Genomic DNA, 26,857 nt, shown 5'->3' with positions numbered 1-26,857 from the left:
GGAGCAGAGCTGTGGCTCCCACCAGCAAGAGCAGGACGCTGTCAGGTTAGCAGTGTACCCTACGGACCCAGCACGGCGCTGAGCTTACAGGGGACACTGCGCACAGAATGAACGCCAAGCGGCATTTTCTCAGGTGCCATCCACATAATCACCCACTGCTCTGGACAGTGCTGAGCAGTTAAGTCAAGAACCCTTGACTCTGGCCAAAGCCCATGACCCCTAAGCAATCTCTGAGCAACTTGGCCCAGCGGGGGCTGCCAAAGAACAGCTGACCTCACCTGCCCTGTGTCTTTTTTATATATATTTTTTAAGATTTTATTTATTTATTTGACAGAGAGGGATCACAAGTAGGCAGAGAGAGAGGAGAAAGCAGGCTCCCTGCTGAGCAGAGAGTCTGATGTGGGGCTGGATCCCAGGACCCTGAGATTAGGACCTGAGCCGAAGGCAGAGGCTTAACTCACTGAGCCACCCAGGCGCCTCCCCCCTTTTAAAAGATGTTATTTATTTATTGGTCTGAGAGAGGGAACACAGGCAGGGGCAGCAGTGAGGCAGAGGGAGAAGCAGGCTCCCTGCTGAGCAAGGAGTCGATAGAGGACTTGATCCCAAAGCCCTAGGATCGTGAACAACCAAAGGCAGATGTGTAACCGAGTGAGCCACCCAGGCGCCCCACTGGTCTAGCGTCTTGGCCGCATCTGTCTGGCTTGGCGGGTGCAGGTGGTCTGCTGCGGCTTTGTGGTGAGGGGTCAGAGGCACAACTGGGGATTTGCCCTTTGTGGTGTCTGTGTTCCTGGATTCCTTAGACCAGAGGCTTGTAACTCAGAGCCTGTGTAGAGCCTCCTGAGCCAGATGAGTTCAAATTCTGCCGCTAGAGGTATGTGATCTAGCCCTGGGCTTCTCTTTGCTCATCTGTGTAGTGGGACCAGCAGTAACACCTACATCAGGGGTGTTGGAGGATGACATTGTTAAATATTGACAATGTGCTTAAACCACGCCTGGCACAGAGTGCTATAAAAGTTTAATTAAGTCAGCAGCTTTTGTCAAGGATGATGTTGACAGTGTGCAGGTTTAGAATCATAATAGCAGACAGAACCCCTTGGGCTCATAGAGAACCTACTCATTCATTCTACACAAGAGGATCCAGGCCCAGATGGTCATATCCCTCTCCCGACGTAGCCCAGCCAATAAGCAGCACAGTGGGGACTCGGACTCTGACTCTCTTCTGCTGGGGGTCGCACCCTGCAGGACGTGATTGAAAAGAAGACCGGCTCCGGCCTCTGTCCTTGTTAGGGGGGAGGATTCCAGCAGCAGTCACTTCTGGCAGTCCCTCCAGAGACTTCCCCATACCCTGAAATCTTACCTTTGAGTCAGTCCTTCTAGACTGCAGACTAAGGAGTCAGATGGTGTTTGCTGGGGGCACACTCCGGGGAGAGGAGAACCAGCAGCCTGCCTGTGGGAGGAGAGGCACCCAAGGAGGGCTCCTCCCAGGGAAGGCTGGCTCACTCCTTATTCTAAGGGTCTGCAGGGATGATAAGGAATGGTGGGGTCAGGTGGGCACCCCTTTGTGGGTTTTTTGTTCCTGCTCTGTGTGCCCCTGAGTTCTGGCTCTTGGCGCATCTTTGGGTCTTTCCAAATGAACCCTCGTCTGCCCCCAGCAGGCTGTAACCTCTAGCGTGTCAAGATACACAGGGATCCCTCCTGGAATCTGCCTCTGGGGCCCAGCACGACTGGACAGTAGAGAGTGACAGTTCTCTGCGTGGATCTGCTGCGACGGTCTGGTCTTTCCACTCTTCTGCCACGGGGCTGCCGGGGTACCCTGCCCTGCTGTTCTGGAGGGGAGGGACTACCCGAACCCCTCAGTATTTCTTATGTTACAAGATTCTTTGCCTCAGCTGGATTTCTGGTTTTGAGCAAATCTGGGCTCTGGTTGACATGGGTTTTGCATGGGCTTGAAGGTAATAAAAGGAAGATCTAGATACCGCAGGACATATCCTCATTCTGCAAGGCGGGACCAATAGTCCCAGCCCTGGCTGGTGGTGGCTCCCTGGGCTGCCTTGCATCGCTCATGAACCTTGGGCGTGCCTCTGTGTCTGCCACCCTAAACCGGAGGGAATCTCTAGCTACAGTTTACACTTGTCTGCATCCTTTTCAACACCTAGCCCAGCACCTGGCACATAGTGGGTGCACACAATAGGTGATTATTGACTAATCTATCAATATATTTTTCCCATGAAAGAATAAAAGAAAAGAATTTCCTTTAAATGAATTTTTTGAAGATTTTATTTATTTATTTGACAGACAGAGACCACAAGTAGGCAGAGAGGCAGGCAGAGAGAGAGGAGGAAGCAGGCTTCCTGCTGAGCAGAGAGCCCGATGTGGGGCTCGATCCCAGGACCCTGAGATCATGACCTGAGCCGAAGGCAGAGGCTTTAACCCACTGAGCCACCCAGGCGCCCCCAAAATCATTTCCTTTACTTGCATGTTTATAGTCTTCATCGTCTTCATCGTTTTAGTGCGTGGAGAACACAGGCTGGCCACAACACAAGATAGTACTAGCAGTAATAATACGGCATCTTTCATTAGCTGAGAGCCTACTATGTGCAGGAGTTATTACACACATATCATCTTAATCCTAGAGCATCGTTCCTGGGTCCATCCCGAGAGAGAGAGAGCCCGCTGCTCCCAGAGGCTCCTCTCCTCTTTGGCGGAACTGGTAGCCAGTCCTGGGCAGGCTGGACATCCTTTGCAGCCCAGCAACCATTCTCACCTCCAGCTCCTTTTTCATATGAATAAACTAAGGCTTTGAAAAGGATTACAAGCCGTTCCACATCTAGTAAGCTGCAGAAGTGGTCTTCAATCCCAGGCCCCCCCCACCCCAAGCACAATCTCACACACCAACACGGCCCCCACACTTCCCTACATGATGTACTTCCTTTCTGTCTTGAGCCGCTGCACCCACACCTTTCCCTGTACCTCCAGTGGCAGAGATGGGAGTACATGGAACTGGCATAATTGGGAAGCAGTTATAGATACGGCAGTCCTGGGGGACAGTAACGAATTTGGGGAACCATCTTATAATAGGTTGGCAGATTTCTCCTTTCCAGGAAATGGAGGGCGCATCTTCTGGGGCAGTGGCCCAGAATGTGTTCATTTCTTACAGACTCCCGCTTCTGCAGATAGAGCGCGTCCCTTGCTCAGGCTGCTGTTGCTGCCGCTCCCTGGGCTGTGGACGGCTCCCTCTCTAGTGGTCCCCCCATGCTGGTAGGGTTCTTATTAAGACACAGCCTGGCTAAGCATTCTCGTCATCACCACAACATTGCGAAGCGAGTTGGGTGGAGGGTAAAATGGGAATCGATCTTGAACAGAGCACTTCATTCTGGGAGGAGTGGGAGAGATGAAACATCCAGTTTCCCGACCAGTTGCAAAATCTGCTCTACTCACGTTAGTTGGAGTCATTGAAGGGATACCAGGTCAGGGGTGTCTTTCCAGTTTTCCCCCATACCAACCAGTCTTCCACCAAGCACCTGCAAAGATCCTCACCCCCTTGTCTGGTTTCAGAAATGAGCTCCTTTTAAAATTGATAAGTCTTCGCTCTAATCAAACGGATTGCCTTTAAATGGAAATTCATGACCATTCCCAGAGTGTAATTTACTATTGGTGACCATCTATTTTGTAACACACGTTAATGGTGGACTAATTTATGTTGGTGGCTCAAGATTAATCAGCCAATGAAGTGCTGGAGGGAATCCCCTGCCCCAAATCAAGATGTCATTGATCCAGTTTGCAATGTGAATTGGGTATTGGATAGAAATAAAGAGTTCATTTGATTTTTTTAAAGTCTGAGTAACCAATGAGTATCTGTCAGGCTCTGTGAAACTTGCAATAGGAATAGAGATAGAGATATGATAAAGGGATAGAAATGGAGATAAATACAGAGATAAGGAGACAGAGCTATAGTGACCGAGATAGGGAGAGATGTTATAGAGATATAGGTTACCTATAGATAAAGAGACAGAGACGAGGTAGTGATACAGATACATAGATATTCATACTGATGTATACATATGTAGATGGAGATAATACTCGCCCTTCAAAGTCTAATCCTGTAATTAAGACATAGCGACACAAGGGGGCGATATGATCGGCTCTTTAGTTGATAAATGAATGTCGAATAATGCAAGGATCATCCACTCGTCCAGTTCATTATTAATTAATTCTTCTTCTTCTTCTCTTTTTTTTTTTTTGAGATTTCACTTCCAGAATCAGAAAAATAAATAAAATAGTATAGCTAAAAAGAATTTTGAAGCTCATCTGATTTGTGCCCTCATTTTACATCATTTATAAGAAAATGGAAGTCTTAAGAGGCAAAAGGACTTGACTTTAGTCACACACAGACACCTTGTCATTCAACGCAGCACGTTGCTTCCTTTATCCATCAAAGCATTTATAGAGCACCTACAGTATTCCAGGTCCTAATTTGATATAATGAAACGCAAAGCATATTTCCCTTAAAGTAGAGGTGATATGGGCTGTTCTCTTGGTGATAATTCTAAAACAAAAGAGACCTAAAGATGAGTGAGGAGTCTGGATTCATATATATATATATATATATATATATAACAGAACGTCTCTAGGAGCTCATGACCTTCTTGTGGCCATGTAACAAGGTCAAAATGCACACAGAGACCTGGTCTAGGACATAAGCAAAAATTGCTTCCCCTACCCCAAGAGGCAGAAACCCCCTTCTCTAGAAATTTAGTTCAGGATGAATTTTCTTCTCAAGTAGCTGTAGTTCTACAAGAACCAGGAGTTAATAGTGGTTGCCTTGTAGGAAAGACTGGAGCCCCGAGGGAGAGAGCCAGGGGTGCAGAGAATTGATGTTGTTGCCCGACAGCTAGTGAAGAGTCAGCTCTGAGGGGGGCAGGGGGCATGGGGTGGGTGTGTTTGAGCCCACCCCCCCGACCCCAAAAGACCTCCCGTGTGGACGGCAGCTCCGGCTCTGGGACAGAGACCAGCTCTTCGGTTTCACTCCGATTTTTTGTTACCTCTCCTCACCCTCCCTCCTGCCCCCTCGGAGCTCAGCATAGAGCCTGACCCCAGCTAGGCTTTTGTGAGTATCTGTTCAATGAAGACATTGGCAGAAAACAGCTTTTGGACTCCCCATTTCTAATTAAGAGGAAGCATCTCTCCTCTTCCTGTGCATGTGGCAGGTACGTGCCCAGCTCCGGGATGATTCACACCGTCATGAATCATCAGCTAAAGTCTTAATGGCAGCGACAGGCCTTAAGGCCAAACAGCGAGCCTCCTTTAGCACAGCTGACTTCAGACGATCTTCAGAACACATTTCAGCCCTCTGACCGGTCACCGTGTGTGTTCGCCACTGTCTCCTCTGGCTTGAAAGACGCCTGCTGTGCTGAGTTGCTCCGTCGTCCGACAGACCTTTAATGAGCACCTCTGGTGTGCCTGGCCCCATACGAGGCACCAGGGGTTTTAGTGGTGGGGAAAAGCAGGCCATTCCCTGCCCTGGTTAGCTTACAGTCCACAAGGGGAGAAAGGCATCAACCAAGCGGTCCCCTGAACACAGAAGGATGGTCACCAAGGGCGGGACTCGGTGCTGTGCACACTGTAAGGGAGGGCTCCGACCTAGGCTCGGAGAAGGCTTTCCTGAGGAAGCGAAGACTGAATCGAGGTCTGAGAAGCAGCAAGGGCTGACTGGGCAGGGGCAGGAGAGGAGCATTTTGGATGAAGGGAGTAAGGGGACTGCGGCCAGAGGGCACAGCAAGGCCCCAGGCAGAGGAAGGGTCAGGGAGCAGAGGACTGGACTGCACCTGGGAAGGCTCGGAGGCCTGGGGAGAATTTTGTTCCTTCTGAGAACAGTTAGACGCGACGGGTGGGTACGGGAAGTGGACACGAAGAAGCGGGCGTGAGAGGTTCCCTCTGGAGCTATGGGGAGGAGGGACCGCAGAGCCCTGAGGGTGGGTGTGGGGGACAGAGAACGTGGGCCAGTGAGGCAACGGGGATCCTATTCCTGGTGAGGCTGCACGACTGTGAAGAATCTGAGGCTGAAACCAAGTACCACGTTAATCCTCAGGGGCCCCAGCTTGGCCTGCAGCCCGGGGTGTGTGCGCTGAGAGCCCACCACAAAGCGCCTGCTCCCTGGGGGTGGGAGGCGGTTGGGGGGCTGTAAGTCCAGGCTATGAGAAGCATCGTGGCAGCCTTGGGGGAGGGGGAAGGGAGGAGAGAGCCTCCAACACCCAGTGTCCCAACCGCGTGCAGTCTCAGGTGCCTTCCACATCTGTCATCTCCAGTAAATCTCACACTTGGAATTAATCCCTGTTGCCCCATTTGGTGGATGAGGAAACTAAGGCTCAGATGGGTTAACAGATTCAGCCACCACACAGGGTTTTCATCCTGCCTCTGCCTCTCATTAGCCTCAGGGGTCGTCCTTTCTTTCAGGGACCAAGTGGAGGTCCTGGAGGCTTAATGGAAATCTTCGGGCTTGGCTGGCACCTCTCCCTCCCTCCACAGCAGCACCCGCCACAGAACCAGGCCCACAGCCCCCATCGGCCTGCCCTGGGTGTGGCTCTGTTGAGCCGAGCAATCCCACCAGGGATCCCCAAGCTGGGATGGCGGGGACGAGTGTGGACCTGTGTGAAGGCCCTGACGGGGGTTCCACTTCCCACGGGCCTGCTGCGGCCCAGCCCGACTGAGGAGAACAGAGATGGGAAGGCCTGGCTCCTGTGAACACAGCGCAAGGCAGGAGGAGCACTGTGTGGCGAGGAAGGGCCCACTCGACCGGCGAGGATTCCTCAGACAGAGCCGGTTTGCCTGGCCTGTCGCAGCCCCCCGCCCTTAGTGGTTTAACCTTATGCAGTTAGTGAACTCAGAGTAATGACCCTCGAGCCCTCAACTTGTTGAAGAAGCCACTGAGGGAGCACTGACAAAAGGCCTTCTTCAGGCTTTGCTCCCTGATAGACACTCATGAAGCGGGAGCTGCGGATTAGTGGCAGGGCCTGAAGAGGGAGCCACTGAGCCAGGGATCCCAAGGAGGCTAGAAGCTTCTGGCCAGTTCCAGCAGACGTGAGGGCAGAGAATCCCTGAGGTACAGTAGCCCTATTTTGGATGCCGGGGTAGGGGGGAGATGAAGAAGACACCATGCTTGGGGAGGGGATTGTGTTTGTGGGTTCATTAGCCAAAGAACATAGGCTTGACATGTGAGAACAAAGGTAAACAGAATTGACGTGAGTCAGGACGTTTTTAAAGGGACAGTGTTCTGTGAGGGATTGGATGGCAGACTTCTCCAAGCCCGTGAGCCATGGAGTGTCCAAGAATACTCTTCTGTTCTTTGATCCCATCATGAGCTCTATTTCAGGCAGACTAATGGGCACAAATCTATTCTGAGTTCTGAGGGCTGCTCCGCATCAGCCGGGAGCTAGGCCTTGGGCAAAGTGCTGGAGAGCCTCTGTCCTCCTCGGAGGCCTTCTGTCACCCCTCTTGACCCAGCCCATCAGCTGTCACTGTGGGCCGAGGCCCTGCTGTGCAAACCTCCCTCAACCTGAAGGTCGGCTGGGGCAACCGCTAGGAGACCCGCAGCCTCCATTAACTTGAGGCAGGCCCCAGTGGCTGCGGGAAGAGGGAGAGGTTCTCATGGGAAATGTTAGAATGTTTTCTCTGCACTTGGTACAACTTCTGGAAGGATGAGACGTACAGGCAGCAAGATAGAGCAAAGAGCTGGAGTGGGAGGCGCAGAGGGAGGATTACACGAGGGGACGGAAGCACCGTGTCTTCAGGCTTTTCTTAACACAGCCACCGAACCACCGAACAGCCTTCTGTGCCAGGTGGGGCCCCGGGCTTGCAGAAGCCAATGACACCACGCCGAGTCAGCACGAGGTGTCTGGGGTCTATTCACCACATATTTAAAAAAAAAAAAAAAAAAAAAAAAGTCCCAGCTGAACAGGTTATTGAAAAGTTGGAAACACAGAGCTTCAGCCCTCTATCTGTAATGTAGGGAAAAGCTCCCGGTAGCTTTGGAACAAGCTGGTGCAAAGTCTCCTATTATCTTCCTGAGGAGAGACCAAGTCCTCAAGCTTTTCCTGGGGTTTTCTCTTGCATGTTGGATGGTTCAGAGTAGGGATGGGTGGTGCAGTTGGATACAATCTAGGTGAAATCCCAGCAAGTTTCGGTCTCTGAGACCGTTCCTGAGCTATGATGAACAACAGTGCATTGACAGGAGACTGCATATTAGGGTGCAGGGAGAGGAACATGGAAAATTTCTGTTTAAGTTTCAAGCTCATAAGATCATCCCCATCACTCGTTTGATACATAGTAACTGCTCAATAAACGTTGAGTTAAAGAATGAATGAGTCATTTTTAAAAAATCCTTTTTAGCAATTTTTATGTAGTGCATACATGCTGCCAGAAGGTGGCGATAAATGCCCACCACGGAAGACAGCGAACCTTGGAAGGTAGCAAAGAATTACATAAGGTAACAAATACGTTCACTTCATCAAATGTGGATTTAGGTTTATTGCCTCAGTTTGACAAAGAGAAACAACAGGATGAAGCAGAAATGACCAGACAGATCCGTATGCAAATCCTACCTCTGTCACATTCTGCCAGGAACCTGGGGCAAATGCCTGGACATTTCAAGCTCACTTCCTTGACCACAGTGCGTGGTTTAGGGTGGCCGGTGTTGCTGTAGGAACTAAAGGAATTAACACACATGAGAAGTACTAGGACTGAGCCCATTCCAGTGCTGTGTGATAATCATCAAAGTGTTCCAACAAATGCTGAGACAGATGAAAATCTGTCCCTAAGTTTCTACCTTCTGTTTTGTATGTTCATATTCTGAAAAGGAGTGTCCATTTCTCACTGCTCGTCTGCATAACCTTGCAGCAGACTGACACAGTGGGAAGAGAATTAACTTCAGGGTTTGCTGGACCTTTCCAAGTCCACATTTCCTTGTCTGTGAAATGGAGCTGAGGAGGACTGCTTGACACGGGTATAGTGAGAACTAACGACGTAGCATAGAAACGACGTAGCATAGATCATAGAACTCCATACAGAAGCTGATGGGTGCACACGGTTTTCTAACTTGACAGGTTAATTAAACGCTATTACAACATTCAGTTCTCTGGTTACACTGGTAACATTTCAAGGGTTACTTTCCCCACTGTCCTCAATGCTGTGTCTTTTAAAAATTTTATTCCCAGCACCTATGTCAGTGGTACCTACCTACAGTAGGTACCATTTTGAACAGGGCAGTTATTGAGTATCTTTATAATCACGAGGCGTTCTGGTGGACAGAGCTGGTTAGATTACGATACGTGTCCAATGAGTGGGGTCTGTTTCCAGCAGCAGTGTTCAATGACCTCGTCACTCTGAAGTGGGCACTGCAAGGGTCTCTCTCATGTGCTCACTCAACACGGTCATGTTTAGTCCCCGCCATCTGAGACCTGTGCTCTGTGTTATGGAAGCAACGGTAGCAAACAAGGCTTTGCCTTCCGGGAATTTGCAGTTCAATAACTGATGTTAAATAAATAATCCCCCTAAGAAATAGGAATGACAGATGGTGCTGAACCTCTGCCCTAAAATCCCGCCTCTCTATCACCAAGTCAAAGTGAAAGAGAACCAAACCATCCCTTTGGGCTGTCCTGGGTGTTCTAGGAGACCGTGAATGCATAGTCAATAGTAACTGTGCGGTACAGTTATTAGAAGGACAGTGTCAGAAAGAAATCGGTTCACTCGTTCATTCGCTAAGTCATTGCGGAGCGCTTGCTATGTCGAGATTCGGTCAGAAACCAAATAGTGCAGCCGCCAAATAGTGTAGCCGCCATTACATCACAGAGTTTACATTTCTCATAGAGGAAGAAAGAAGATGAATACATAATTGAAATAAGTTGGATGGTCATCAGCTTTTTGGAGACAAGTGAAGCAGTGAAGGGGGACAGGGAATTCTGGGAAAGGGAAAGCTGACATTTTAATGAGTCGGGTGCCATGGTTTTCGTCACTGTTGAGTTGTGGAAACCCCTCTTGTCTCCCGGGCGCATGAAAGCATTTAGTTAATGCAGCAGCCCCATTCCACAGATGGAAGAGGGACACAAGGACAAATCCACAGATGGGGGAGACCACAGACCCTGTGCTCGCTGGAGCCCTGCAGCTCCTCCTCGGGAGACGCTAAGCATTAACTGTGGGGTGCAGGGGGAGCAAACCATCCCTGCCCTCACAGAACTCTCCTGCCAGGAGGGACAGAGCAGGAACAGACTGACTGTGGTCGAAGGCAGACACCCCTGGGAGCACAGTCAGGGCACAGAGGCAGAAAGCAAAGGAAGGAGAGGATGGGTGTGCAGGTTGGGCATTCACGAAGGGCCACGGACAGCAGGGTGAGAAGCTCAGACTTCAGCTTCACAAGCCTCTGGAGAGCTGGGCCCCAAGCAGGACACGAGTACCGAAGGCAGGTAGTGGGTCAGATACGGAAGCTCTCAAAGAGCAAGCGAAGGAGTTCAGGTTTGATTCCACTGGGCGTTTCTGTAAGAGAAAGGCGCAGTCTGAGCCATGTTAGGGGAAAGTCAGAGCTGCTCTGGGTAGTGGACCCAGAGGACACCCGAGGCAGGAGGGAATTAGGGGACTGTAGCCAGAATCCCATGGGAGACGATCGGCCTCTGGCTGAGGCGGAAGAGAGAGAAGAGGGTAAGCTATATTTAATCCTCCCAAAGGAAAGTCAACTGGGGAGATCACGGGGGAGAGAAGCAGAGGTGGTCTTGACCCACTGGTCTTCACGGAAGGGCCACCACTGTGTGAGGAGAAGGAGATGTCGTCTGGGCCCGCTCTCCGTGGTGCTGGACGGGGCCCCGGGCGCTTCCCCGTGACACAGCTCTGCAGACAGACAGCCTTGCTGTCTCTGTGGGGGCCACCTGACTGGGCTCTGCTTAAAGCCCGAGGGAGGGGTCTGGTCTTCCCCCGCAGACCCTCAGGAAAAAGATGCAGCCCTTTGTTGCAGCAGCCCCCCACAATGTGATGGCCGGTACAATGACAGTCCTTGTTCCCGGCTTCCCGGGAGGGAGAGTCAAGAGGAAAGAAGATGTGGGACCCAGAAAACCTATCTCAGGAACTTCCAGAAATCAGTGCAGGTGAATTCCATGGGGACAAGATACATGCTTCTCCTGCTTGTCATTCAGCAGGAAGGGAGCAGGAATGGGGAGATTCTCCTGTGGGTCTCATGCTACACTCGGTGGGCCGGATGCTCCCCCCACCGCAGGTCAGCAACATGGACAGCCCGTGTTCTCAGGACACCGCTGGGGCAAAGGATTGTCCCTATGATAAGGCAGGGACAGATCAGGGTGTAGTCTTGAGGTCACAGTCTCACCAGCAGGCCAGAAGTAGCCAGGGGTAGAAGGCCCTTCCTGCCCCCACCTTCTGTCAGTCGCCCACTCCTAAGTTGGAGGCCCAAGTGTCAGAGCAAAAGGGCCGCGGGCCGACACAGGGGGAGTCCTAGACCTGAGGAAGGAGACTCCAGAGAGCCCTGAAGAAACTGTCTCTGGTGAACCATCCCCTACCCAGGAACCTGTGTCCCCCTTAGACTTGAGTCTAGGGTTCTGCTGGCCAGCCCCTGCAGCAGACTCCGCTCAACCCCCAAACCCTGCCTCCGAAGCGGAGACTTCTCCTAGGCACCCTCAGGAAGGCAGGCTGCCCCCAGGTGCCAAACCAGACAGGTGTGGCCTTCAAGAGCCACCCGACCCGGGTGCCACCACTGCCAGAAGGACCTAGTACCTGGATTCAGTCAGCTGACCGTCTGCAGCTGCTGGGCACAGAGTCTGCTTAAGATCCTAGGGTTCTCTCCCCATCTCTGTCTGACCTACCCCCCCCCCAAAAAAAAGAAGCAATAAGGGACCCAATAGTTTCCTTGCTTTCTATGAGGACAAAGCAAGAATTTAGCAGTGTGCAACCCGAAAGAGGGCCTTCACCAGAGACTGCCCTCGCTGATACCGTGATCCTGGATTCCATCCTCCAGAACTGTGGAAATAAACTTCTGTTTATAAACCGCCCAGTCTGGGACACTTCGTTACAGCAGGCTGGATGGACTAAGACACAAGTGGAATTATATATCATATATTGTGTGTTATGTATTATGCATTATATATTATATATACACACACATAAATATATACATGTGACTTTTCAACCTCAAAGTTTTGTTATTATATAGACTTGCAGATTATTAGTGCCACTGAGAATTATTTCCACATCAACATGTAATACAGTTATTCAAGCAACATACATTGAATTTAAAAAATAAAACAGTATACATTTCAACTAACAATACACAAAAAAATACTTGTACTTCTCAGGGACTATCATAGTCCAGAAGTGAGTAAGAGCTCAAGATCCTGATTTCTTCCCGAAGACACTGAAGAGTGTAGTTTCATTTTTCTGTGATGATCCACCCAGAGATGAATCATTTCATCAAAAGAAGGGGCACTCCCCTGATTAGAAAAGCTCCTAGCTCTCAGAACATACTGGGTGAGTTTTCTAAAGGGAACAAATCGCACCGCGCCCCCGATATGTGAGGGCTCCCGAGCACACGCTCAGTTCTTCTGAGGTAAACGTGTTGGCTATAAAAGTCAGTCAATAGCCCTTCTACAGGGCACATGTAACTTTTATAGCTCAATCGATTTTTTCCTCAAGAATTTTCAGATCTACATTAATTTTTAATATACTGGCTTAAAGTTCCCTGCTATTTTTAGATGAAACTATCTGACACCCCTTTTCTTTAAAGCTCCCTACGAGAAATAAAATAGTTAAAGCAGTTCACAGCCAGAAACCCACCCAGATGGAGAAAAACACCCAGTGGTCTCAAGTCACTGTCTAGAGCAAGCTTGGTGGACACACGGCACTGAGGGATGGGAAGCTGCCGAGGGCTCCCTGTGCTGTGCTCGGAGGCCATTTCACTGGGACCAGCCCCGCCCAAGACTCCTGACCAGGGTGCAGACGGCCACATCCGCAGAGAGGAGAAAGGGGTGAAGGACATTTGTGCACAAGGCACTTGGGATGTGGTGATATAGTAAGAAATTAATACTTGGTCTCAGCTCCCAGTTCCTCACACTGGAGCTTCTAAGAGGCTTGGACTTTCTGGAAGGGTAACAGTGCCTTCTGTATGCTAACGAGATGTCCAGTGGCTGGGGGCCCTTTGGTAGCTTCCGGATGGGAGCTGGTCAGAAGATAGAAGGAGGCGTGGTTAGAGGACTGGAACTTGCAGCTCCACCCCCTGGCCTCTCGGGAGCGGAGAAGGGCTGGAGATGGAATTAAATCATCATTAGCCAGTGATTTAATCAACCATGGGTAAGTAATGAGGCTTCTGATAAAACCCTTCAACTACAGGTTTGAGGAGCTCCCCAGTTGCGGGGGGGTGGGGGGGCACATTGAGGTGCTGTTAGGGAGGTGAGCCCAGAGAGGGCTCTGTGCACCCTCGCTGCGCCTTCCCCTGCACCCCGCCCTATCCGTCTTTTCCAATAGGCTGTTCTTGTGTCCTTTAAAATAAACCGGTAATAGTAAGTACATTGTCTTCCTTAATTCTGTGAGTTCTTCTAGCAAATTACTGAAGGAGGGCTTTGTGGGTCCCCCTGACTTTCTATCAGGTCTCTCAGAAATATCCAGGACTGACCACTGGCATCTAAAGTGGGGGGCAGTCTTGTGGGACTGAGCCCTTTCCCTGTAGGGGTCTGCACAGACTCCCCCCAGTCAGAGTCACAATGGAACTGAATTCAGTTGGACCAGGTTAATGCCCAGAAAATCGGAGTTGTTAGTAAGGAATAATCAAAAACCAAACCCAATCAAAACAAACGCCACACATTTGGTGTCAGAAGTAGCGTAAGTTTAAAAACGTTCAGGGCACATGTGAATCAAACTTACCTCTTCAGAAACTGTCAAGGTCAAAAGTGTGCAGTTCAAAACTCAGTGCCCGGTAGCCTGTCCTCAGGTACCCAAGGTTCTAATGGCATTACGGGGTGGGGTGGGAAAACAGGCTGAGCCGGTAGAAGAGGACGAGAGCCTTTCCCTCCTAATGTTCCACTTTGAAACCAATCCCGTCGTCTTGAAGGGTGGGAACGTTTTGTCCCCTCGCCCGTCCTAATTCTCATCAGTTCTGCCTTGGGTTCCTCCAGTAATTCTGAATTCCTGGAGCCGGGGGACCATGAGGTGTTGATCTGTGGTTTCCCAGTACCGAAGACGGGGCCTGGCCCCAAAAAGTCCTCAGTGGATTTTGACGAATCATGAAAAATGAAGGATAGAAGTTAACATGTTCAGGGGATGAGGGAACAAGGGAGAAACTTGTGCTCCATAGCCTCAGGAAAATGTCGTTCGATTAAAAGAGAAGAGGTTGTCAAATCCTTCTTTTCTGAGATTAGTGAAATAATTGTTGTCTCAAGTTACTCCGTTTTGGCGGGATTTTTTTACCCAGCAACAGTAAGCACGACAGATCTTGGGGTCCAGAAGTGGGTGTTACTGAGATGCGGGCCTCGGTCTGCTCCTCCCACTGCACGGCTTGTCCCTTCTCTGGCTCCCACTATGGGATCCACACGTGGAAACACGCATTTCATTTCTGCACGGAAATGTTCCACCTTCCACGGAGCTTCTAAGTATGGGAGGTGTGGGCAGCAAGGCCCAGGACAGGAGGCACAGAGAGAAACGTGCGTGCGCTGAGGGCCCCCAGAGGGAGCGAGCCCCAGGTGGGCACGAAGCAGGCCCACTGTAGGGAGGCTGGCTGGCCTGTCCCAGCAACCAGCGACAAAACTTGGGAAGGAGCAGGGATACCCGTCACATCCTCAGACACCTGCTTTGGTCTTTGTATTTGTCCGATGGATTCTTCCAGAAACCTGTTCATCCCCTCTCTGCCTTAAAACAGCACGTGGTTTGTTTTTGCTTCTGGTTTGGGGTTTGAGGCTTGTTCGTTTTCTCCCCTCTACCTAAAGAATGTCCTTCAGCTTCTCTGGGGCAGCTGGAGGGCAGGTGTCAGAAACACCTGCTGTGTGTGACCGGCCCAGACTCCTGTCCTGTCCGCAGGCAGAGCCACCGCCTCATTCCCTGCGGTCTCCCCCTCTAGGGTCGGCTCTTCCCTTTCCTCCCGTGTCCATTTTTTGTCTCCAGCGGCACTCTGGCCAACTGTTGGCTCTGAAAAGAAACCTCTTTATAGCTCTCAGAAATAAACCCAGTCATGTTCTATTTTTAATGGGTTTTAAATGTCTCTTCTACAAAAGAAAAGTCCTTGTAGAAAAGAAGCCAGCCGCTGGAGCCTCACCCGGGGAGAGGAGTGTGGGCGGGCCATGGGGAGCCGGGGGCAGAGAAAAGCAGGTCTGGGCAACCTCGCTCTGGCCCCACAGGGCAGAGAACCTAGAGGTCCCCGGGGAGGCAGAGGAAACTCAGGGAGCACCACCCTGCCTGGGGATGGAACTCGGTTACCTGCCTCAGTCCCTGTCCTTGTGGGAGAGGGGGCAGGGAAGCCACGGATGAGGGACCCTGGCTGTGAGCTTGGGGGCCCTACCAACACGAAGGCCACATGTCCCCAGCCTCCTCCCCAGGAAATAACGGGATGGACGCCTGCCCTCGGCCTTGAGCACCCGCTGTCCCGGCGGGAGGCCTGCGGGCCACACCTGCTTCCCCAGCTGCCCGGCTCCGCGGCCCGGCGCAGAGGCCGTCCAGGCTTTCCCGGACCCCATCGGGCCCTGAGGTTTGGGGCCTCCCATCCCCTGAACCTGTGCCTTCTGCTTACAGTTCTTCCCTTACGGGGACGCCTCCAAGTTCGCCCAGCACGCCTTCCGAACCTTCGACAAGAACGGCGACGGCACCATCGACTTCCGAGAGTTCATCTGCGCCCTGTCCATCACCTCGCGGGGCAGCTTCGAGCAGAAGCTCAACTGGGCCTTCAACATGTACGACCTGGACGGCGACGGCAAGATCACGCGGGTGGAGATGCTGGAGATCATAGAGGTGCGGGGGTGGGGGGGCGATGGGGACCCCGGGAGGCAGGGCCAGCCCACGGGCCGGGGCGGGGCCAGGACCCTGGAGGCTGGGGTTGAGGGGTGGGGACAAGGGTGGGAGGCCTGGGCAAGGCAGAGAGGAGGGGGTGGGGTGGGGTGATCGTGGGGGAACCTGGGTGGCAGGGGCGGGAGAGGGGGGCCTTGGGGCGGGGCCGGGCCGACGGGGCTTCAGTGGACCTGGTGGTGTTGCTGGACTTCGGGACCAGGGCGGGACAGTTCGGGCTAGGACCAGGGCCGCCGGGCACAGAAGACAGACCCCCAGGAGGAAGCTGGGGCGGGCCTTAGGCTGCGGCGACTTCTTTTCGTCCCTGCCTAGAGCCCAGGTAGTTGCGTGCCAGGCCTTGATTTCACCTGACCCCGGTCCCCTGCCTCAGCGCCGCGCTGGGAAAAGTCACCGATCCAAGCCGCTGGGCGCAGAGGATATTAGCAGACTCAGTTCTTCTGCCCTCGGCTTAGATCCGCTCTGCTGGGTGTTCCCCTCTTCCTCAAACCAGCTTGCCTTCCCCTGGTGGGCATCTTGGCTCCTCTAACAGGCATCTTAAAAAGCTTTATTGAGTTATAATTTGCAGACCATAAATTCACCCGTTTTAATTATAAAACTAAATGATTTTTAGTAAATTTACCAGAGTATGCAGGCATCACCATAGTCCAATTCTGGAACATTTTCACTCCCCCAGGAAGGCCCCTCCTGCCACGTGCCAGCTCCTATTACAGACTCAGAAGACTCCCCTCTTCTTTGTCTGTAGGGATGTGTGTCTCTGGACATATCATATAAACACAACCATACAGTGTAAATATATGGTCTTTCCATCTGGCTTTTTTAATTTTAGGATTTATCAGTATTTCATTCCTTTTTTCCCCCTAAAATAGTATTCAGTTGCGCAGATCTGGCTTATAGTTCACCTGCCTACCAGATGGCGAGTGCTGGTGTTGCTTCCACTCCGTAGTCGTTCTTAATAATGCTGCTAGGAACGTTCTCCTGCAGGTCTTGGTAGGGGTGGGCAATAGAAAGTTGTTTCTATTTAGGAAATTGCCACGTTGAGAATTACTTGTTTATGGTTAATTGAACCGAATAGACAAATTCTTTAACTTACGAAAGAACAAGAATCCCTGATCCACGGATCTGCCCACACCATCTTCTTTCTGGGCTAAGTGTTACTGGTCCACCTTGGTTGATTGTCTTAGCCAACTGTAAGTTCATTACGACAGTTGGGACCCCATTTTTGTTTTCCTAAATCCGCAAGGACCGGTGCACTTCAAACCCGGATTGTTTAAAACTGAGCTCGTCATTTTCCTCCTGAATCTTCTCATCTATTACTCTTGCTCCTACCACTTTTCTCCCCACTCCCTCCAGTCAGAAATTGGGAGTCGGATGAAATTCTTTTATACCCTATTAGTCACAAGCCTCACACACATTTGATCATATCACCATCTTATTTAAAATGATTTTGGAGTCCTTTGAAGTATATTTAAATTCTTTATCAGATCGTGGGAGACCTTTACGCTCTGTTTCTGGTTTTCCCAAGGCTATCTATAAGATGGTAGGCACCGTGATCATGATGAAAATGAATGAGGACGGCCTCACCCCTGAGCAGCGAGTAGACAAGATTTTCAGCAAGATGGATAAGAACAAAGATGACCAGATTACACTGGATGAATTCAAAGAAGCTGCAAAGAGCGACCCTTCCATTGTATTACTTCTGCAGTGCGACATTCAGAAATGAGCTGAGATCAATGCTATGGACTGCACAGAAGTCTCAATGTTCCATTCAGTCTGCAGCTATACACACACACACACACACACACACACGCACACAGATATTGCTTGGACTACCTATCAATGGACTTGCTTCTTGTGTTTGAAACACTTGTGTGCATGAGAATGTCATTTGCTAATGAATTTTAAAAGCATATATTATAAAACAACCTGCCACAATGTGATATGTGTAACATCATTTCCTAAAACCCTTTCTCCCCTCAAGCCTGGGCAGAAATGTGCTGCAAAAAGTTCTATGGTTTCTTGTTCATGTTTTGCTAATGCTCGTGTCTCCTTGATTACATGTTAGTAGCACTGAGCCCCCCATGGTAATGTAACTTAATATAGGCTGTGTCTCCATTCTCCTGTAAAATAATACTGGACAGGTCCATGGCAGGGCCTCGGCTCCTCTGGGTGGTCCACACTCAAGAGCCTGTGTTACCAGTGAACATAAATGTGCTACATTTGCATGCCTTTTAGGTTTGCCTTAATTCTTACCTCATTTGCATTCTATCAATCTGGAAAGAGCTATGTTGGAATTAATGCAGTATAAAACTTAAAAATCCTGCTAACTGACTCATTAATTAAGTATATCTATCTCTATATACATATACACAAAGATATTATTTATTGAAAGTAAAAAAAAAAAAAAAGCTGGAAGTGTATTGATTTCTGCTTGGATTTTCAAAGGCTTCCAAAGAGGTAGGCAATAGATGTCCCAAATAAATTTATAACATTTGACTTTTTCCTTCAATTCTTATTTCAAAAGAACATCTGAAAGGGATGTTCATAATTATCAAGGGTCAGCTAGCAACGACTTACCAAATTTACCTTGAAATACATATCTTTGGAATTCAGAGAATTAACAACCACAAAACGGGAAAAAAAAATACAGCTTTCCAACTCTTCATCCTGGCCCTCAAAAGAGGGACAGTTAACGTGGTATGTAAAGTTTCAATAAAACGTAAAACCTGTTTGTTCTCAAAAAATGCTCATCGTATAAAATTCAGTTTCATCTTGATGTGCCTGGTGCTAGAAACACGCCACCTTCTTCAGGGGCTGTGGAGGACATGCCGCCAGCTGAGATGTGTCCTCACCAAGCACCTGTGGGAAAGAACACTTCTGTCTTTCCAAGTCAAAAGTATACTAGTTATTTTATTTTTTTTTCTTTTTTTTAGAGAGAGGGTAGAGGAGGGGCAGAGGGAGAGAGAGAATCTAAAGCAGACTCCATGCTGAGTCCTGAGCCCAACGTGGGGATTGATCTCATAACCCTGAGATAGTGACCTGAGCCGAAACCAAGTGTTGGGACACTTAACTTACTGAGCAACCCGGGCATCCTGCTAATTGTTATTTTTAATGATTGGACAAAATTCTGACTCTTTTAAGCCTGAGGAAGGCAGGCAGAAAAGAGTCCCTCAAGAAGTCTAAGGACAGGTTGGTATTTTCAGAACACGTCTAGAGAAGCTCAGGTCTTTTCTACAGTGCTGTGCAACAGAACTTTCTATGATGATGGAAAGGTGTATGTCTGCACTAGCTATGTGTAGCTATTGAACACCCCAATATGGCTAGTGTGACTGAAGAACTGAATTTTTCATTTTAACAAATTAAAATTTAGGGTTCCTGGGTGGCTTGGTCGGTTGAACGTCCGACTCTAGATTACGGCTCAGGTCATGATCTCAGGGTCATAATGAGCCCCGCGTTGGGCTCTGCACTTAGCAGGGAATCTGCTTAAGATCCTCTCTCTCCCTCTTCCTCTGCTCCTCCCCACCCCCTAAAAAATAATAAATGATAATTAATTTAAATTTAACTTGTCACATGTAGCCAATAGTTAGAGTATCAGACAGGGCAGTGCTATATTATTCACTTTTTATTGAGTGCTTTTTTTTTTTTCCTAAATACTCTTCATCTGTCTTAGGATCATTAACTAAGACCAGAGCCCAGGGCCTAATGATTCCATGCATCCACTCAACAAGAGGCTGTGAGCAAGCACGTCTCCCCACAAACACTCGGGACACCCGACGGTACCTGAATCACTGATGGAACTGTCCCAAGGGTACTAGAATGACCTTCCCCCGTGCTTGGTGAGTCCAACGTGGGGGCAGGGAGAGAAGGGAGAGCTTCAGGGCCTCTGGATGTTCCCTGCCCCTAAGTGAGGAGGGTGGGGGGTGAGGAGCTAGGGAGGCTCCTTGGAGTGGCACTTAGTTAAGTCAGACTCTGACACTACGTTCATAGCAGATCTTCACTGGTCACCTGCTGGGCACCCATCATCCTTATGGGGAAGACAGACAATAACTAAACACCACACACACACAGACACACAAACACACACACGACCACCTGTGAGAACAGTGAAGAACCACAAGCTCAGAAGGATGGGGAGTGGTGGGATGTAGCAGCGGCGATTTGTGATAGTGGCTAGATGAGATCTGAAGTAAGACCTGAAGGAAGGAAGCAAGCATTGAGGGCAATTATGGGTCCAACAGACTGACTAGTTCTTCTTTGTCCCCACCCCTTTTTTTTCCCCCTAAAGATAGCTTTTATTTCAGAGAGAGAGAGAATGCACACGAGTGGGGTAAGGGACAGAGGGAGAGAGAATCTTCAAGCAGACTCCCCGCTGAGCATGGAGCCTGAGAAGGGCTATTTCCCACAACCCAGGAGATCCCAACCTAAGCTGAAACCAAGAGTTGGAGGGATACTCAACCAACTGAGCCTCCCAGTGCTCCCCACCACTAGTTCTTTTCATAAATAAAATGTGGAGACTGGGCCAGCAGGTGAGCACAGCACTGGTAGTATAGACGGGGGTACCAGGAGGCTGACGAGCTGTCCGGGCACTTGGCTAGAATAAGAGGGCATGTGCCTGAGAGGCGGCACTCCCACTTCTGGGTGTACTGCCCCAAAAGGCTCTCCCAGAGGGTCATGAGAGGATGTGTTCCGAGATGTCTGTGACACCTCTTTGTGGGAACTGCGGGCAATCTGGTGGCTCACTACTAGAGGACTAGGTAAGTACAATGTGGTCAGTGAAACTTATGAGTACTACACGCTGGCTGGAGGCAAGAGACGGACGCACACACAGCAACATGGATGTAACTTTTTATTTTTTAAAAGATTTTATTTATTTGAGAGAGGGAGTGAGATAGAGATAGAGAAAGAGCTTGAGAGAGGGGAGGGCCAGAGGGAGAGGGAGAAGCAAACTCCCTGCCGAGCCGGGAACCCTGTGCAGGACTTGACCCCAGGACCCCGGAGATCATGACCTGAGCCGAAGGCAGACAGTTAACCGACTGAGCCACCCAGCGCCCCAGACAAAGCTCTCTTAAATGCTGAATGGGGAAAAGAGAAACAAAATCTTAGGCACAGTATAATATATACAAATGAAAAATTCGTTCTCACAGGAAGAACACTGAAGTTTCATAAAAGGAAAGGAACCGTCCCATCAGAATCGTTTCTAGGGGTGGGTGGTGGAGTAATGGGCGCGGTTCAGTTGCTAGTGCTCCACAGTAACTGCTCCCCAAGACGTCATGGCTACAAACAGAAACAATCATTTTGTTACTCCCCTGGTTTCTGAGGGTCAGTAGTCTGTGAGAGGTTGGCGTGGGTGATTGTGGCTCCAGATCTGGAGCAGCCAGGGTCTGGCCGGCCTCTTTCTTCCTGTGGTCTCAGGTCTCCTCCCCCTGGCCTTGTTTGTGCTGCTTCACAGGATGGTAGCCTTAGCACACACGATTTTTTTTTTAAGATTTATTTATTTGACCGAGAGAGGAAGTGTGTGTGTGCACTAGCAGGGGGAGCAGCAGGCAGAGGGAGAACCAGGCTCCCCGCTGAACAGAAAGCCCTACACGGGGCTCGCGGATCCCAGGACACTGGCATCACAACCCGAGCGGAAGGCAGACACCCAGCCGGCTGAGCCACCCAGGCGCCCCGGCGCTCACGACGTTCACGGTGTCAGACTCCGGCAAAGAGGCTGGAGGTCTCATAGATCTTTCTGACCTGACCTCAGAAGTTGGGAAGTATCACACTTCCACAGCATTTTACTGATGACAAGACAGTCACAGACCCATCCATATTCAAGGGAGTTAGATTCCAGTCTTGCTTTTTACAAGGGAATCCTATTGTTGGAAGACTTCTGATTTCCTGTAACTCACTCATTCAGGAGTCTCTGGATGAACAATGCGGACTTCTTTCTTAAAAAGAGGCCAGATGCTTATTTCCTCCACTTGGCTGGAACGCATGTCAACAGGTAAAACACATGCTTAAACAGATGTCTTCAGAGAGCCTAAAGGCAAAGTATGGGTAGGGGAATAGCAAGAAACTGATAGCTAAAGAGCTCTAAAGAAAATAACATGGGTTCCCTGAGGTCCTTTTTTAAAAAAAGATTTTATTTATTTATTTGACAGACAGACATCACAAGTAGGCAGAGAGGCAGGCAGAGAGGGAAGAGGAAGCAGGTTCCCCATGGAGCAGAGAGCCTAATGTGGGGCTTGATCCCAGGATCCTGGGATCATGACCTGAGCCGAGGCTAGAGGCTTAACCCACTGAGTCACCCAGGTGCTCCATTTTTTTTGCGCCCCCCCACCCCGAGCTCCTTTCTTGTAAGCAATTAAGCTTCTCCAATATTTTGGGCACACAATTCGGGTTTTCCCCAGCATCTTGCTGGTGAAATGTAATTTCCAGACTCTTCAAGTCACGTTATTGTTTTCCATTCTTACACTCACCAGCGTTGACGTTAACGCACCAAGTACCAGTGCCCTTGCCCCCACCTCCGCATCTTCCCTGTGAACGGCACACTCATTCTTACACTTTTTGGGCCCCAGAACAATTGCCCTTGATTTCTCCTCCCTCCTCCCTCCGTAGTATTGCCAGCAAATCCCACTGCCTCATTTTCCACTTGAACGCTTCTACCTCCTTTACTTCGGCCCAAGTCACCATGACCTCTTACCTGGACCATTGCCAAAGCTTGCTCTCGTTGGCCAGACTCCAATCCTAACCTAGTCTCACAGCGGCCAGGGATTACTCGAGTATGTTGACTGGACCAGGTCTGAAAACTTACTAGAGGTCGAACGATTCTGCTTCCTTTTGCCCGACTCTGCTCCTCATCCCCTCTGCTCGCTGAGCTCTGCCAACATGGGCCTCCCGACCCCTGGGCATGAAGTCCACGCTCGCTTACGGCCTCCGCCCTCGTGTGCTCTGCTTGGAACCCTTGCCCATGTCTTCCCACAGCTTGTTCTCTCGCTCATTTCAGCTCTGCTTAGATATTCACTTCTGCAAAGCCTTCCCTCGACACCACTGAGACACCACCCCTCCGCTCAACTCCTCACCCTGCTTTATCACACACAGCAATTACTGTTCTCGAGAATTACAGACAGTAGATCTTTCCCGGGACTAGACTTGGAGCTCCCCGAGGGCAGATTTGGTATTCACAGTAGTATTCCCCGTGCTTTAAATTGTTCCAAGCACGCACGTGGCAGGAACTTCATCATTTCTGAATGAATTAATTATCTACATTCCTATACTTGAGAAAGTCAGGCAGCAACAGCTTTCTCAAGTGCGCTGATCAATGAATATTCTCAGGCCCTGTTAGTTTCTGTGGAATCTATCCAGATGCCTTAGCCAAAATGCAATAGGTTAGGTGTCAACATTATAAATAATGAAGAAAACATCATTTGCTGACTCAAAGAAATAGCTAATTTATATCCACATAACTTTACCACTCTCTAAAGAACAAAAACTGTTCTTATTAAATAATATTTTGATGGATCTTTCTGTACACAGTCACTTCGTTCAAGTTATGAGGTATCAGTTACTGTTTAAACTTTTAGAACTTGAAATTTCAAACCAATTCTCTGGAAAATCTGAGTTGGTCAAAGCATAGGCATCTTTGTTGATGCATATGAAACAGTCCTCGTCACAGACTCCGGTTATGATAACCCGGACTAATTCACGGGAAATCTGGATCACTTGGTCTCCAGCACGGCTGGCGACACTTCAGCCCGAGTCCCAGACAACAGTTACTCACCCAGAATTGAAGCATTTTGGTCTCTGGACATCTTGAAGACGTGTGAGGTGAAGAGGGGAAGGCGGGGGCGGGCGGGAAGCAGCACTTGAGGATGGGATGGAGAGAAGTGAAAATACTTAAGAAAAAAGAAGGCAGTGCCTGAATCTTTAGTGTTAATTATCGGTGTGAGTAGCTCTATTTCTATCTTGGTTTACTACAACTCGTCACATTTGTCATTTGGAGAACACTCTTAATCGTGTCCACCCCACAGATTTGGGAAGGTGGGACTGAAGAGGCCAAGGAAACAGGTGGTTCTTGTTTCCTGGGATCTCATCACTCAGCTCAGTCCTGACTAAACCAGGGGCCAGGGAACCCTCTGCATGATGTCGTGAAGTCACTCAATACATACACATTTCAAGTTTTATTTCTAGAGGTTGCACATATTTAAAAAAAAAAAAACTTTTTCTTCTTTTATTCTAATTAGTGTTATTATTAATTAGAACATCAGTTGAAGATATTTTCACTTATGATAGTTGAAACCAAAACTCTGTGAGGCTAAAGCAATGAATCACCTTCGACTCTTCACAAAAGGTGTTCGGATACCTGAGGATTGTTATTTTCCATTCTGTATTCAGAACTGTAATGTTCAAAAACTATCACAAAGCTTCAGACACTAAAATTACTTAGCTAATATGCATTTGGTATATTCTATTTCATTCTTTATTTGAAAAAACACATGTATGCTAAAAAATAGTTTTGATACAAACTAGTTATAAACATACCTTTACAAGGTCAGACCTCATATTGGTATGGGAGATGTTTATTAACTTTCAGCATACCTCTTTCTGTAAACTTTTAATTAGGAAAAGCACAGATTTTAGGGCTTCTCATTTGCCAACTGATCTCACTTTAAGGTTAATCAGATTCCTCCTGCCTACTAAAATAAAAAACAAAATCCGGTTTTTCTTAGTAACAATAGAAGTGCTGCTGCTTTTACAATACTGCTTTTTTTTTTTTTTTTCTTAAAATGCTTCCTTTTCAATTACATAAATATTTATTGCTAGCAATACAGGGAACGCTTCTTGGATAGCCAAGTCTGTCTTTTAAAAATTCAGCACTCGCCCTAGTATCAAAGAGAACATAGGCGGGTGGGAGTCTTATTCAAGCCTTCTTTAAAAAAAAAAAAAAGTCAATAAATACCATTTCCTACAATATGCTATATTTTATCATGCTAAGAAGCACACTCAACTCTACAATCAGGATGTGTCTTGCATGATACGGATGCCAGTTCACCATCCGCACGTTGGCCTCTGGCTCTGCGCTGCTTTCCCGCTCGAGGGGGAGCCCCAGTTTTCCCAGCCCTTCTCCACAGCCTGGGTCCTCTCAGCTGAGCCCGAGCTGAGCCAAGAGAGCTGGCCCATGGACGGAGGGGTCTGAAACCGGGCAAGCAGGTCAGGGTGTGGTGCTGTGTCACAATCCCACTGTGACACGGGTTCGACGCTTACTTGGGTGGACGCGAGTTAAAGGACCGAGAAAGGCTCCGGGTCGGAGCGCTGGTGCTCTGGGCCTCCTTCTGAGTGCCACAGAGGCAGCATCCGGAATCTGAATGAAATATGATCATTAAAAGCACAGCCCAAATCCACAGTTGCATCCCTAATGATACGAAATGCCCTGTGCAGGAATTCTGAGCTATATTTTATAGTCCTGTGCGGGTCCCTTATAATTAATAACCAAAACAGACAATAAATCCACTGCAAACTGGTCCCTGTCCACGACCACCTGTGTACCCCAACACCTGCAATGAGAATGTCATATTCTGGAAAACAAAACTAAATATAATCAGGTACTCAAACTTTTATTGTAATTCTTACAAAATACCATAGAAATGAACCCAAACTAAACAGATATGTACATGTACATATGTACAAAATTTTACTTCTGAAAAGCAATCTATAAAAGTAGATGTTTAAAAAAAAGCAAACTTAAAAAAAGATTTAAAACCAGTACTATGAAATTAATTTCCTCAAAGTAAAGTAACAGAAATTTTAAACTGCTTGTTATAGTAGCCTTTCTAGAACTATTTACATATTTTATTGGGGCCAGATATATAAAGGAGTTTCTTTTATTTCAGATTATCTCCAGTTTCATTTTATTTCATCAAATACTCCTGAATCTGTTTCCCTTTACAAATCCTTCAACATGAGGACATGGTGCAGGGCACAGGGAGTTACAGATCAGCTTCGGTCTTCTTCTTCCTCTTGACCCACAGGTCGGAAGGGCAATGTAGTTTGTCCTCTTTCAGGGTCAGACATCCGAAGGATTCTAATCAGTTTACTTGATGGAAGTGAACTAGAGGAAGCAAAATTAATTACTCAGATTACTAGAAAATGTTTTCACATTAAAAAAATTCTACTGCTGACTATCTGGAGTTCTAGGAGAAATATAATTTGCAATAAAGAAATAATTTGTTTTCATTTTGAAAAATTAACTTCCTGCTAAGTGCTGTGGGCTTTCAGTTTAGAAGAAAAAGAAAAAGAGATTTATATCCCAGCTATTTCTAATTCTTATTCTTGTCTAGCCAGGAAGCAGTTACCTGACTATTCTCGGTCATTAACTTCATAAATTTCAATCCCCATGGGGTCAAGTGACCACATTAGAGGCAGGGACACAATGCCTGACACTTTGTACGTCCACAACCCCTGCTGACTGGCTACAGAACAGAGTTCTTTAGTTAGAAAGACTAGTAGCAGTAAGTCACCAGGAGAAGAGCCAAGACTAGGGAAATTATGAATTGTGTCTTTAGTCTAAAGAGAATTACCAAAATTACTTTATTAGTTGGTCATAACCACAAAGGAACAGAGTCAAATTAGAAATAGTAACAATTCAATAATCATATACACATCAACTTGCTTCTGTTATGGAAGGGAGATAACAAAAACAAAATTTTAAATATTTAAAAAGGAAAAACTATCTTAAATCTCCTAACATTGGAACTGATTTTTCTTTCTATTGTTTTATGTATTTGCCTATAAAACTTGAGATTACAAGAAATTTATTTCTACCTTTTATATACTTGATTTATATATT

At 48.4% G+C, this 26,857-nt stretch overlaps 2 protein-coding genes across 3 annotated transcripts in view; one reads left to right on the top strand and one right to left on the bottom strand.

Moving 5' to 3' along the window:
• The window catches only part of VSNL1 (visinin like 1), a 99,937-nt gene extending 81,164 nt beyond the window's left edge, over nucleotides 1-18,773 (top strand). The window contains exons 3-4 of the mRNA XM_044262046.1: nucleotides 15,763-15,978; nucleotides 17,555-18,773. Coding sequence (XP_044117981.1) covers nucleotides 15,763-15,978; nucleotides 17,555-17,752 — 414 coding nt within the window. The 3' untranslated portion in view covers nucleotides 17,753-18,773. The remainder of the gene's footprint in view (nucleotides 1-15,762; nucleotides 15,979-17,554) is intronic.
• Nucleotides 18,774-25,609: 6,836 nt separating this feature from the next.
• Nucleotides 25,610-26,857, bottom strand: part of SMC6 (structural maintenance of chromosomes 6) — a 71,735-nt gene continuing 70,487 nt past the window's right edge. For both annotated transcript variants that reach the window (XM_044262043.1, XM_044262044.1), the window contains one exon: nucleotides 25,610-26,119. In XM_044262043.1, the coding sequence (XP_044117978.1) occupies nucleotides 26,005-26,119 (115 nt within the window). In that variant the 3' untranslated portion in view covers nucleotides 25,610-26,004. The remainder of the gene's footprint in view (nucleotides 26,120-26,857) is intronic.

The sequence above is a fragment of the Neovison vison genome, chromosome 8 (assembly GCF_020171115.1).
Source record: "Neovison vison isolate M4711 chromosome 8, ASM_NN_V1, whole genome shotgun sequence".
Taxonomy (NCBI): Eukaryota; Metazoa; Chordata; class Mammalia; order Carnivora; family Mustelidae; genus Neogale; species Neogale vison.
This window is presented reverse-complemented; position numbering and strand designations above follow the sequence as displayed.